The sequence below is a fragment of the Lathamus discolor genome, chromosome W (assembly GCF_037157495.1).
Source record: "Lathamus discolor isolate bLatDis1 chromosome W, bLatDis1.hap1, whole genome shotgun sequence".
Classification (NCBI taxonomy): Eukaryota; Metazoa; Chordata; class Aves; order Psittaciformes; family Psittacidae; genus Lathamus; species Lathamus discolor.
The window spans coordinates 533,777-547,892 of NC_088908.1; the positions used below are offsets into that span (position 1 = coordinate 533,777).

The window sequence follows — 14,116 nt, forward strand, 5'->3', positions numbered from 1 at the left end:
ACGCACAGCTCTACACCCTGGTGGCACTCAGCTTCAGTCGGGGGCTGTGAGCGCTGCGGCCTCCCAGCTTTACCTTCCAGAACCACTGGATGACGGGGTGGTTGGGGCAGTAGCCGTTCTTGTAGATGGTGTGTTGTCTCCAGTCGTTGACATCCACGTCGCCGAGGCCACACATCAGCAACTACACCGGGAGGGAAGTAAATGGGCACGGTGTTACTTGTGTAACCTCTGGTGTCTTTAAACCGCACAGATGTAAAGGGGAGTTAGAGCTTTTCCTTAGGAGAGTCTGGAGAAGAATGCCAGGCTCCTGGAGCGACACTGTGCCGTGGGCCGGTGTTCCGCTCAAGGGCATAATGGCATCAACTCGGGAAGCTACAAGCTACCCGCAGGCTCTTGTATGCAGATGTTCAGCTCACTGATTACACACTGCTGTGCTTGTATGTGTCAATACACCCCTTAACAGGGAGACAAACCCCGCTGTAAGCCCAGGACCTTGTGTGCAAATTCCCTTACAAAGAGGAGGGGAGGGAGGAGGCGCTGGGTCTAAGGCAGCGCGGCGGGACGAGCATTCCTGCCCTGTTCCTCCAACTCACCTCTAGTTCGTTCTCATCAAAAATCTTAATCAGATCAATAGGCAGCAGCTCTGTGAATCCCTGGGAACAAGCAAAGGCCAGGTGAAGTGCCACGTAATTCCAGGGCAGATCCTGGCTGTAGCTAACAGGATCCTCGGCTTCAGGGGTGCAGAGGGGACACAGAGGGGGGGGAATGCCCCTACCTCCAGGAACGCGTTCATCTGCTTCTGAACCCTGTTCACAAACCTCCACTGGATCACCAGGCTGCAGGAGACAGGTAAAACACACGCACAAACACACAGGGACAGGGCCACACAGAGGGACACGGGGACAGACAGACAAAGGGATAGACAAAGGGACACAGGGACAGACAGAGGGACAGAGACACAGACGGACACAGGGACAGACAGACGGACACAGATGGACACAGGGACAGACAGACAGAGGGACAGACAGACGGACAGAGGGACAGACAGACGGACAGATGGACACAGGGACAGACGGACGGACACAGGGACAGAGGGACACACAGACACAGGGACAGACGGAGGGACACAGGGACAGACGGAGGGACACAGGGACAGACGGACACAGGGACAGACAGAGGGACACAGGGACAGACAGACACAGGGACAGACAGACACAGGGACAGACAAAGGGACACGGACAGGCAAACGGACAGACGGACAGACAGACACAGGGACAGACAGATGGACACAGGGACAGAGGGACAAAGGGACAGACAGACGGAAACAGGGACAGACAGACAGACACAGGGACAGACGGACACAGGGACAGACAAAGGGACACAGGGACAGACAGACATAGGGACAGACAAACAAAGGGACAGACAGAGGGACACAGGGACAGACAGACACAGGGACAGACAGACAGAGGGACAGACAGACGGACAGAGGGACAGACAGACGGACACAGGGACAGACAGAGGGACACGGACAGAGAGACGGACACAGGGACAGACAGACGGACACAGGGACAGACAGAGGGACAGACAGACAGAGGGACACGGACAGACAGATGGACAGAGGGACAGACAGAGGGACAGAGGGACAGACAGAGGGACACAGGGACAGACAGACGGACACAGGGACAGACAGAGGGACACGGACAGAGAGACGGACACAGGGACAGACAGACGGACACAGGGACAGACAGAGGGACACAGGGACAGACAGAGGGACACAGGGACAGACAGAGGGACAGACAGACAGAGGGACACGGACAGACAGACGGACACAGGGACAGACAGATGGACACAGGGACAGACAGAGGGACGGACAGAGGGACACACAGACACAGGGACAGAGGGACAGACAGACGGACACAGGGACAGAGGGACACACAGACACAGGGACAGACAGACAAAGGGACAGACAGACGGACACAGGGACAGACGGAGGGACACAGGGACAGACAAAGGGACAGACAGAGGGACAAAGGGACAGACGGACACAGGGACAGACAGACAGAGGGACAGACAGACAGAGGGACACAGACAGACAGACGGACACAGGGACAGACAGACAGAGGGACAGACAGACAGAGGGACAGACAGACAGAGGGACACGGACAGACAGACGGACACAGGGACAGACAGACACAGGGACAGACAGACAGAGGGACAGACAGACAGAGGGACACGGACAGACAGACGGACAGAGGGACAGACAGACGGACAGAGGGACAGACAGACGGACACAGGGACAGACAGAGGGACAGACAGACGGACAGAGGGACGGATGGACACAGGGACAGACAGACGGACAGAGGGACAGACAGACACAGGGACAGACAGAGGGACAGACAGACGGACACAGGGACAGAGGGACACACAGACACAGGGACAGACAAAGGGACAGACAGACGGACACAGGGACAGACAGACAAAGGGACAGACAGAGGGACAAAGGGACAGACAGAGGGACAAAGGGACAGACAGAGGGACAGACAGAGGGACACGGACAGGCAAACGGACAGAGGGACAGGCAGACAAAGGGACAGACAGACAGAGGGACAGACAGACGGACACAGGGACAGACAAAGGGACAGACGGAGGGACACAGGGACAGACAGACATAGGGACAGACAAACAAAGGGACAGACAGAGGGACAAAGGGACAGACAGACGGACACAGGGACAGACAGACACAGGGACAGAGGGACATGGACAGACAGACACGGACAGAGGGACAGACAGAGGGACAGACAGACGGACAGACGGGCACAGGGACAGACAGACGGACACAGGGACAGACAGACGGACACAGGGACAGACAGAGGGACAGACAGACACAGGGACAGACAGACAGAGGGACAGACAGACAGAGGGACAGAGGGACAGACAGACGGACAGAGGGACAGACAGACGGACACAGGGACAGACAGATGGACACAGGGACAGACAGACGGACAGACAGACGGACAGAGGGACAGATGGATGGACACAGGGACAGACAGACACAGGGACAGACGGACACGGACAGACAGGGACACGGACAGGCAAACAGAGGGACAGACAGACACAGGGACAGACAGAGGGACAGACAGACAGACACAGGGACAGAGGGACACACAGACACAGGGACAGACAGACAAAGGGACAGACAGACGGACACAGGGACAGACGGACACAGGGACAGACAGACAAAGGGACAGACAGAGGGAGAAAGGGACAGACAGACGGACACAGGGACAGACAGAGGGACACGGACAGGCAAACGGACAGAGGGACAGACAGACAAAGGGACAGACAGACAGAGGGACAGAGAGACGGACACAGGGACAGACAGACGGACACAGGGACAGACAGAGGGACACGGACAGGCAAACGGACAGAGGGACAGACAGATGGACACAGGGACAGACAGACACAGGGACAGACAGAGGGACACGGACAGACAGAGGGACAGACAGACACAGGGACAGACAGACACAGGGACAAAGGGACAGACAGACGGACACAGGGACAGACAGACGGACAGACAGACACAGGGACAGACACAGGGACAGACAGACAGACAAAGGGACAGACAGAGGGACACGGACAGACAGACGGACAGAGGGACAGACAGATGGACACAGGGACAGACGGACACAGGGACAGACAAAGGGACAGACAGACGGACAGATGGATGGACACAGGGACAGATGGATGGACAGACGGGCACAGGGACAGACAGAGGGACATGAACAGGCAAACGGACACAGGGACAGACACACACAGGGACAGACAGACACAGGGACAGACAGACACAGGGACGGACAGACAGACACAGGGACAGACAGACACAGGGACAAAGGGAATGAGAGATGGACACAGGGAGAGACAGACAGAGGGACAGACAAACGGACGGAGGGACAGACAGAAAAGGGACAGACAGACGGATACAGGGACAGACAGACACAGGGACAGACAGACACAGGGACAAAGGGACAGACAGACGGACACGGTGACAGAAAGACAAGGGGACAGACAGAGGGACACAGGGACAGACAGAGGGACACAGGGACAGACACAGGGACAGACAGACGGACAAAGGGACAGACAGAGGGACACGGACAGACAGAGGGACAGACGGACACAGGGACAGACAGACGGACAGGCAGACACAGGACAGACAGACGGACAAAGGGACAGACAGATGGACACGGACAGACAGAGGGACATAGGGACAGAGGGACACAGGGACAGACAGACACAGGGACAGACAAAGGGACACGGGGACAGACAGACGGAAACAGGGACAGACAGACAGAAACAGGGACAGACAGAGGGACACGGGGACAGACAGAGGGACACAGGGAAAGAGATGGACAAAGGGACAGACAGATGGACATGGACAGACAGAGGGACACAGGGACACAGGGACAGAGGGACACAGGGACAGAGGGACACAGGGACAGAGGGACACAGGGACAGACAGACGGACACAGGGACAGACAGACGGACACAGGGACAGACAAAGGGACAGACAGACGGACAGATGGATGGACACAGGGACAGATGGATGGACAGACGGGCACAGGGACAGACAGAGGGACATGAACAGGCAAACGGACACAGGGACAGACACACACAGGGACAGACAGACACAGGGACAGACAGACACAGGGACAGACAGAGGGACACAGGGACAGACAGACACAGGGACAGACAGACACAGGGACAAAGGGAATGAGAGATGGACACAGGGAGAGACAGACAGAGGGACAGACAAACGGACGGAGGGACAGACAGAAAAGGGACAGACAGACGGATACAGGGACAGACAGACACAGGGACAGACAGACACAGGGACAAAGGGACAGACAGACGGACACGGTGACAGAAAGACAAGGGGACAGACAGAGGGACACAGGGACAGACAGAGGGACACAGGGACAGACACAGGGACAGACAGACGGACAAAGGGACAGAGAGGGACACGGACAGACAGAGGGACAGACGGACACAGGGACAGACAGACGGACAGGCAGACACAGGACAGACAGACGGACAAAGGGACAGACAGATGGACACGGACAGACAGAGGGACATAGGGACAGAGGGACACAGGGACAGACAGACACAGGGACAGACAAAGGGACACAGGGACAGACAGACGGAAACAGGGACAGACAGACAGAAACAGGGACAGACAGAGGGACACGGGGACAGACAGAGGGACACAGGGAAAGAGATGGACAAAGGGACAGACAGATGGACATGGACAGACAGAGGGACACAGGGACACAGGGACAGAGGGACACAGGGACAGAGGGACACAGGGACAGAGGGACACAGGGACAGAGGGACACAGGGACAGACAGACGGACACAGGGACAGACAGACGGACACAGGGACGGACAGACGGACACAGGGACGGACAGAGGGACGAAGGGAAGGACGGATGGATACGGACAGACAAAGGGATGGACAGATGGGCACAGGGACAGACAGAGGGACAAAGGGAAGGAGATGGACAAAGGGAAGGAGATGGACAAAGGGACAGACAGATGGACAGAGGGACAGGGACAGACGGACACATGGACACGCAGAGGGACACAGGGACAGACAGACACAGGGACAGACAGACACACGGACACGAGCAGACAGACGGACACAGGGACAGACAGATGGACACAGGGACAGACAGATGGACACAGGGACGGACAAACACACAGGGACAGACAGAGGGACACAGGGACAGACAGAGGGACAGAGGGACAAAGGGACAGACAGACGGACACATGGACAGAGGGACACAGGGACAGACAGACGGACAGACAGAGGGACACAGGGACAGACAGACACAGGGACAGACAGACACAGGGACACGGGCAGACAGACGGACACAGGGACAGACAGATGGACACAGGGACAGAGAGAGGGACAAAGGGAAGGAGAGATGGACAAAGGAACAGACGGATGGACAGAGGGACAGACAGATGAACACAGGGACGGACAGACGGACAAAGGGACGGACAGACACACAGGGACAGACAGAGGGACACAGGGACAGACAGACGGACAGACAGACAGAGGGACACAGGGACAGAGAGAAGGACAAAGGGACAGACAGACGAAGGGACAGATGGACACAGAGACAGAGGGACATGGGGACAGACAGAGTGACACACGGACAGAGGGACAGCCGGGCAAGGGCACAGGCGGACACAGGCACAGAGACCATCATTAGGGTGAGTCTTACCCATGCTCATGGCTCCAGCTCCTCCCTCACGGCTTCAGCCCCCCCCGCTCCGGGCGCCCACACCGGGTGCCACCCCCCAGCCCCGGTACGTACTCGATGTACTCCCGCTTGTTCTCATTCGTCACCATGATCTCGGAGCCGTTGGGCTTCAGGTCCACCTGGTACGTCTGGAGTCGCCATGGAAGAGAAGGCAAGCCCAACGCGGCGTTAGCCTCGCAGCATCCACCCTCCCCACGCCGCAGCAGGGACCTGCCGCCCTCTCCCAGCCCATGCGCCACCCCAGCGCTGCGAGTGGGAGCCGAGCGTTCCCTTAGGGAAAAGGGGAGCCTCCAGCCCCCCAACCACGTCTATTCCCCCCATGAAGAGCAGCCCAGGCAGTGCAGAGCTAAGGCCAGGCCCAGGCTCAGAGCATTCCCTGTGTGACACCTTCACTGCTCCTCTCCTCACTCGCCTTCGAGCACTGCTCATCCCAAAGCCGTGCCCTGGCATCAATCCCTCCTCTGGGGTCAGGAAGGGCCCGCAGGGGTCCTGGGCAGGGTCAGAGCCGTGCTACTCCTCAGCATTTAACCGCAAGCACCTATGGGACGGCCTTGCCGTACCTGGCCGAAGTTCTCCTCGTCGATGCAGAACATGAGATCCAGCTCCGTGGGGTCGTTTTCCAGGATCCACTTCAAGGAGTTGTAGTATTCGCTGTCCTACGGATTAAACGGGAGCATTCAACGCACAGGGAACCCGAAGCGGTAAAACCATACGGAACGGCAGCAGGGGGCTGGGAGGAGGAGAACTGCATTCACACATGGGTACGGTGAAGCGGGGTTTATGCTTACACTGCTCAGAGCCTGCTTTTAACAGGCCCAAAGGCAGCTATGGCAGAGCTAAGAGGAAAAGGTTTCCCAGCTACTTGTAGGAACACAAGGGCCTGAACCTGCTTGAAAGCTCCTTCTGGTCCCGGACCCCATGGACAGACCCGGCAAGGTTAAAAGAGAAGCCCCAGTACCACCCTCCTCACTCGATGCAAACCCCTTGCGTCGGCCTAGCAGGGCACGTGTGCGCCGGCCCAAGCACACCCAGATCTTCCTGAGGCTGCTGCAGGCCCCTGCCCTTGCCCAGAGCAACGGAACGCGTCCGTGGGGATGGGCTCCCCGTCCTCGGCTTACCACTGACTCCATGTCCTTCAGAGTTATGGGCTTCCCCAGCATCATCTTGTAGAAAGGTCTGATGAAGAAGCCTGCAAGAGAGAGGCGCAGCTGAGCTTCCCCTGCGATGCCCCACTCGAAAGCAGGGGAGTCATGGTGCTGCCAGCAGCCAAAGGCAGCGCCTTCACTCACCGTCCAGGAGCTTGCCGTGGTACACGGCCAGCCCGGCCACGCGGCCGATGAAGGTGAAGTAGGACAAGTGGTCTTCGTTACAGAGACCTGAATTAGGATTAATCTGAAGTGTGTAGTTGTCCCTTGGTTGGGGAGAGAAAAGAGAGGGCTGAGTAACCACGGCCTCCAGGTGCCGCGCGCACCCCGTCACTGCCTGCAGCTGCGCGCCGTTACGGGCCCATCGCACCCAGCTGCCCATGAGCCCGCTGCAGGGGCCACGGGCCCCAGCGCCCCGTCCCTTCTCCCGGCATTATGCCCTCTTCCCAGCCCTTCAGGGCTTCCCATCTTAGCAGTCCCTTTGGCAGCCGCTGCTTTGAGGAGTTTATAGGCGCACGGCCCACCCAACCCTGGGTAAAGGCCATTCCCTTCCGAACAGCTTAAGCTGTGTGTGCCCGGCCTGGGCACGAATCATCACAACTCCTGCCCGGAGCTGTGCAATTCCAGCCAGCAGAGCAACCCCGGCTGCAAGCAAGGCAGCGCTGAGCAGTGCCCTAGGAGCTAAGATGCTTTCGGAGCATCCAGGGCCCGTTTGAAAGGCTCTCTGGAAAGCAAGTCCGAAACGAGGGACCTGATGGAGGAGAACATGCCCTGACGAGGCCCTGTGGGGAGCAGCTTTGCCTCCTGCGCACAACCCGACGCGCATCCCTTGTAAAAGGAAGTATCCTAATGGCCACTTACGTTGCTGAGTACTCAAAGAGACCGTAATAAGGGTTAAACATCTCCTTGGACAAGAGGAAAAACCACTCTCTGGCCACCCCTCCATAGTCAAGGCCTTTCTCGGACTCAAACTCAATCCAGAGCCTGGCTTTGAGCACATCGGGTCTCTTCACGGACATGATCCTGCGGTAGGACTCCTCAAAGATGTTGTTCCTGTGCAGTTTCATCTCAAAGCGGTTCGGGATATCGGCCTGCGGGACAGAGGAGGGGGTTCCACTGTTAGCAGGGCCGCACACGAGCCCTTAGCTAAGGTGCTCGCCAACTGAGACCTCCGAGGTGTGAAGCTTCCCCTTCCCGGTGCTCTCCGGTGCCCTCGGAGGCTACAGGTGGATGGCAAGTGGTGAACTAGGGCAGGCTGGAAAAGGCCTTCAAGCTCACCCAGCTCAAGGCCACCGCTAACCCATGGCCCTAAGGGCCTGGTCCCTATGGCTTGAGAACACGACCAAGGATGCTGCCTCCATCGCTGTGGGCTCTGCTCTGCCCTTCACAGCCCTCTGGGGGGGGGGGGTGACACCTCCTCAGCCTGCTTAAACCCCAGGGCTTGTAAGTAACCCAGCAACTGGTCCCAGGTGCAGTGGGGATGTCAATCACTGCCGCCTCATCCCTGCTGCACTCCAGCTTGGCCTTGCGCTCTGGTCCCTACCCAGCCCCTTTGGGAGCAGGAGGAAGGGGAAGCGAGTTCCAGCAAGCTCCAGCAGCGCTGGCTGGCTCTGCCCTGCCTTCTCCCAGTCTCGGTGCCTCTGATCCCAGCACAAAGCCCGCTTCTACTCACTGGTTTCTTCAACTTCTTCCGGAAATAGTCATACTTCTGCTTGAACTCCCTGGAGTAGGGAACTGCCTGTCGGAGAGAACCACAACCCCCATCATTCCAGCTCTCCAGCACCTGCATCTATGGATATATCCATATCTGAACACCGCAGAGTTAAAGAGGCGCTGCCTACATGTGGGTTCATCCAAACCCCACCAGCCAAAACGTGCCCATTGCTCCTAGGTATGAGCGCCTTCAACCCCCATCCGTTCATCACCTACTTACCCTCTTGTTTAGGAACAGAGAAGAGCAAACCCAACCTTTAACACAAGACAGCAAGTGTTTGGTGGGTACTGCTGCCCTCCACGTGTCTCACTAGGAGAGGAAATGGGGGTGTGACAGTGGATTTGAATATGATATCCATGCAGTATGGATGTGCACAGCAGGAAGCGCCAAGCTAAGGTGGGTGCTACGCCAAAGATACAAAGTCCACAGCAGTTTGAACCTAAGAACAGGTCTGTATCCAGAAGGACCTTAAGAGGAGGTGCAGGCCCTTCTTTTCCTACAAGCAGTTGGGAGCTACAAGGCTCCAGTAAAGCCACAGCAGCAGCAAACACGATTTGGCCTCCGAGGCGCGCAGGACACAACGTGCGGCTCTAGAGCTGCTCACTGAGGCATGGCCATGGGCAGACATCACCTCTTCAGCCCAGTGAATCTGACACTAAACAGTTATCAAACCAGATGCAAACTGTGTTTTAAATGGCGTAGAATCAAAATCCACCTTTTTATGTCTTTAATCCAGAACTAAACCCTTTCCTTCACAAAAAACAGGGCTTGGAAGGAGCCTCGGAAACAGAACTAAAGAGAGGGCTTCCTGGCCCTGATCCTAGTTCCAGCTACATCCTTACTCCCTGGTCAAGATGAGGAGCAGGCCAAGGAATCAACTCGCTCAACAAGTGAAACGTGATTTTGGGGAGGACAAGACTGATTTTGGGTAGCAAACAGCAGGTCCATCCCGCCCCCCGAAGCCGCGAAGCTTCAAGCGCGGTTTCTACAGGAGGTTGGTGGGTGCTGAGCCAGGAGTAATAAAATATACATATATACAATGACTGTAAATCATCTCACTCTGATGATAGTACGGCTTTACAACAGCCATTAAATAAACAGTGCAAACATGCTGCGAGGTTAAATGCAATGTGAAAGGCAATTCAAGCATTGTCACTGCACCAAAAGTACTATTAAAAGCATTAAGATGAGTCCTGAACGCTGAAGTGGCTGCCAAATGGGTTTGGGTCCTGTTTTGCCTTTCAAACCCTCCTAAACCACACACAAAAAGAAGGGGCATTTCTCATTTCCCAGCTGGACTTACTCATTTCAGCTTAACATTTCTGGGAATCCAAAGGATTGGTACCCAGGGTAGAGCAGCACCTCAAGCATTAAGTGTATGGTACATCACTCCAAAGCAGTTCTGTTCCAGCGAGTCACTGGTTTTCATCCCAGAGCAACTGGAATTACACCCTTGTCCTTAAAATTCCTGAGGATCTACCCCAACAGAAAGGGAACAGCAGAAAATGGCCTCAAGCAGCTTAAAAAGGTCGCTCGCTCCGTGTATTCGATGCCTGAACGTGGATATTCCAGCGCTGACATTCCCTAAGGCTGCTGCTCTGCAGTCTCATGGCTTACCTGCACTAGGCAGTGTGTCTCCTAAACCTGAGAGCCCATTTTGTCTCTGTTCCACCCTGGATCCACACTCCCAACTCCCCCATAGTGGCAAGAGCTTTCTATGATGAAGACATCCAAAGGTGAGCTCCACGTCTCAGCTCTGTTGTCAGTCACGACCAAGGGGATGGGTAAACAGGAGCATTTCTCCTGTATCCATCCCAAAGCCCTGCTTCCTGGCCTGTTCTCCACCTGATATGGGAAGAGGCACAACCCAGGAGTCCCGCTGCATAATGGACCATCCCACCGCAGTACTTACTGGACCAGTAATGGCTGGGTTCTGCAGCCTGGGGTCTTCCCACTGCGTGATCTTGTTATCTGTAGCAAGAAAAGCAATGGTATCGTTACTCCTGCGTGGCCGCACTGTGAATTGATGCTGCTCTTTCCCCCTGCAGCTGGTTCCCTGGCATTCCCACTCTGGAGCACTCGGTACTCCAGGGCTGGAGCAGGTGCATTCACCACCTCCAAAGCCCCAGCACCCTCTTTGGTTGGAAACACTCCTTGGAAAGCACCGAACTACAACCGGCTCCAGTGGCTTTCCACTGCTTTGAGCTCAACATCTGGAGAGGAACCACGTTCTACTTGGACATGGCCTTGGATTCAACTCCTGCAAGGTGAAGGAACCCAGACGCTTGGGTAAATGGTGGGTTAAGGTTCCTCTTTGCATGAAGAGAGCCAAATGTCATGCTTGGAGAAGGCAATCTGCAGTCGAATTTGGAGGGAATAGCAGCTCTTTACGAACAGAAAGGCCTAGAGGCTGCTCGAGACCCCGAAGGGAGGTGAGGGGCTGTGCAGACCCATGGTGGGACGTGGGCCAAGTGCTCCTCACCAGATTCTGAACACCACAGAATCACAACGACACGATGGGGTTGCAACAAGAAGACAAAGCTCCAAAAACCAAAGGAGGTGCCACCTGCAAGGGCAAGTTCAGCGCATCCATCTCCTGCTCTGCAAGGGGGATAGGAGGAGTTAACGCTACACCTACTTGTTGGACACGCTGCTCTGCTCAAGCTTTTAAGTTCTAGAGTTGCTGGGCTTGGGATTACCCACACTTGGTTGATGTATTTCTGGGTATTGTAGGTACGAGCAAAGAAGAAACCCCTTTGCATTTAACCACCATGTTACTACAGCTGGAAAAGGCCCCTAAGTTTGGAGTATCCCAAGTTGGTTTTAAAATGGGCTGGGATTTGAGCCGGGATTCCGAAAGGTTAACTGAAGGAAATCCATAAAGATCACAAGGAATTGGAGCTATCAGTTAAGCCACTACTGAACTACTACTTTATTTCCCTTTACGCATGAAGTCTGCTTAGTGCTGATGGAAATCCTGGAGGAAGGCCACTGGAATGGCAGCTCCAAACCCCCAGGGGATCCACAGAGCAAAGGGAGATTCCTCCTCTGGCCTCTTCTCACTTCAACCTGTTCAACTTCCTTCAACAGAGTGCTCTGGTCTAGAGCAACTCATTTCTTACCCCTGCTTGAATGGGAGAGGTGCTTCCTAGGTCGCTTGCAAACTGCAAGGCAGCTCTTCCTTGCCCTACAGTCCTCAGTGTGCACGGTGCTACGGACACATCTTTGTCCAGCTTCCTTCTCCTCCGGTCCCTTCCCACCAGCTCTTGCAGTGTGGGACCCTGTGCTGTATCAGTACGAGGGCTGAGGACATGGAGGTTGCTACAGCTCCTGCTACACCACAGGCTGAGTTAACTCATGTCCACGTGCTATTTTCCACGCCCTCTGCAACCAAAATGCTGCTTATTATTCCCATTCTGAGCAACTCTTGGCAACTCCTATTGCTCCAACAGCCTCTTGCTTCCCCCTCCAGCAGCCATGTGCCAGGCTCATTCTGCTTTCTCACCCCTCCTGCACTGATGAGTAAATCCCCTTTAGATCACTAGTGAGTACACTGGGGCACGGTGGAGCCGAGATGGGCGCTGAGGGGAACCCATGTAACACATCCATCCCTCTGTCAGTCACCGAGAACTGCTCTGGATCTGCTTGGAAAACCTTGTTTTCCTTCCTGACACCTGCCAGCAGGTCGGTCATGTTTTCCTATACGGCTCCTGGGAAGCGCAGGAGTATATGCATCCTGCGAGGAACAGGGCATACTGTTCTAGTCAGGGATGGTGACTGCCGGTACCTACAGGCTGAGGACGAAGCAGAGACTATGGGTCCTGCAGAAGTTAGACCTGGCTCTGGTTAAAGCCTAAAGACTCTACAGGCTGTGAAGATGAGGCCATCAGCAGAGATCTCCTGCTACCGAATCCAGCTGCAGCCTGAATCAAACCTGAGTTCCAACAGGAACAACCCAACCTCTCCGGGCTGCTCTGCTTCCAAACACCGACGGAAACTCACACAGGAGTTGTGAGATGCTGGAGTAAGACAGGGCTACAATGAAACATCACTTACACTAGAACTCCACTAACAGAACTGAGGACTATCAATGGGCTGGGTGCAGTTTGACATGCTATAAATAGGAAATAAGATCAGAACCAGCACTGCCACAAGACCTTCTTCAAGGAGAGGTCCAAGTACTCCGGAGTGCTCATTTCTCCACCGCCTGCACGTGGAGACGTGGCTCTGTGAGCTCTTCTCATCTTATTTTCTATTCCTAGAGTAAAGTATCATTTATTAAGTGCGAAATAAGCCATGGGATCATCCACAACACCAACAACGAATCCAAAATATCAACGAGAACAAAAGAAACCACAGAGAAGGGATGTTAATGCTTCACAAGTCAGAGAGGGACAAAGCTTGATGAGCCGATTAAAAGCAAGCTTCCAGGTAGGATACAGTACCGTACGAGGGCACTAAGTCTCTGGTATCAATGTCTCCACAAATCAACACCTGGCTTCCTAAATGAAGAGTAAAATTACAAAGCTTTCACTTCAAGCTTTAGTAGCTCCCTTGGTCTATTTGCTGTAGGACCCGAGGGCTTACTTACTATGGTCTATATAGAAGGTTCTTCCGTCCAGGTGTATTCTTTCCTCCCAACCAGGCTGGAAGTGGGAAACAAAGAGAGAAACCAAGTGAGACACTGCTACAGCTTGAGGCATTATCCACACTGCCATAAATCAGCTCGTAGGCGCTTGTGAGACAGAAAGCACAGATGATCACAGAGGCTTTGTGCTGAGGCCAAACACTTGGGAAGGTTCAAACCCAATACAGTGTCTTTTAAAGCTCAGGAACTTCTTGCTTCAGGGATTATACTCCTTGCCTGCTACAAGGAAATGATGACAAATACTGCCCATCACTGCTCAGGACTGAGAGTTTCTGCTTCTGAAGCAT

At 55.1% G+C, this 14,116-nt stretch overlaps 1 protein-coding gene across 12 annotated transcripts in view; it reads right to left on the reverse strand.

The window, feature by feature from the left end:
* LOC136004313 (E3 ubiquitin-protein ligase NEDD4-like) overlaps window positions 1-14,116 on the reverse strand; it is a 52,127-nt gene that overhangs the window by 2,102 nt on the left and 35,909 nt on the right. For 6 of the 12 annotated variants that reach the window (XM_065660708.1, XM_065660704.1, XM_065660703.1 and 3 more), the window contains 12 exons: window positions 13,773-13,827; window positions 13,627-13,683; window positions 11,094-11,152; window positions 9,140-9,205; window positions 8,329-8,558; window positions 7,612-7,733; window positions 7,441-7,511; window positions 6,883-6,978; window positions 6,377-6,450; window positions 776-836; window positions 594-653; window positions 74-181 (listed from right to left, as the gene is read on the reverse strand). In XM_065660708.1, coding sequence (XP_065516780.1) covers window positions 74-181; window positions 594-653; window positions 776-836; window positions 6,377-6,450; window positions 6,883-6,978; window positions 7,441-7,511; window positions 7,612-7,733; window positions 8,329-8,558; window positions 9,140-9,205; window positions 11,094-11,152; window positions 13,627-13,683; window positions 13,773-13,827 — 1,059 coding nt within the window. Of the gene's footprint in view, window positions 1-73; window positions 182-593; window positions 654-775; window positions 6,327-6,376; window positions 6,451-6,882; window positions 6,979-7,440; window positions 7,512-7,610; window positions 7,734-8,328; window positions 8,559-9,139; window positions 9,206-11,093; window positions 11,153-13,626; window positions 13,684-13,772; window positions 13,828-14,116 lie in introns of those variants that run through there. The other 6 variants (XM_065660706.1, XM_065660705.1, XM_065660701.1 and 3 more) reach the window with 3 other exon arrangements.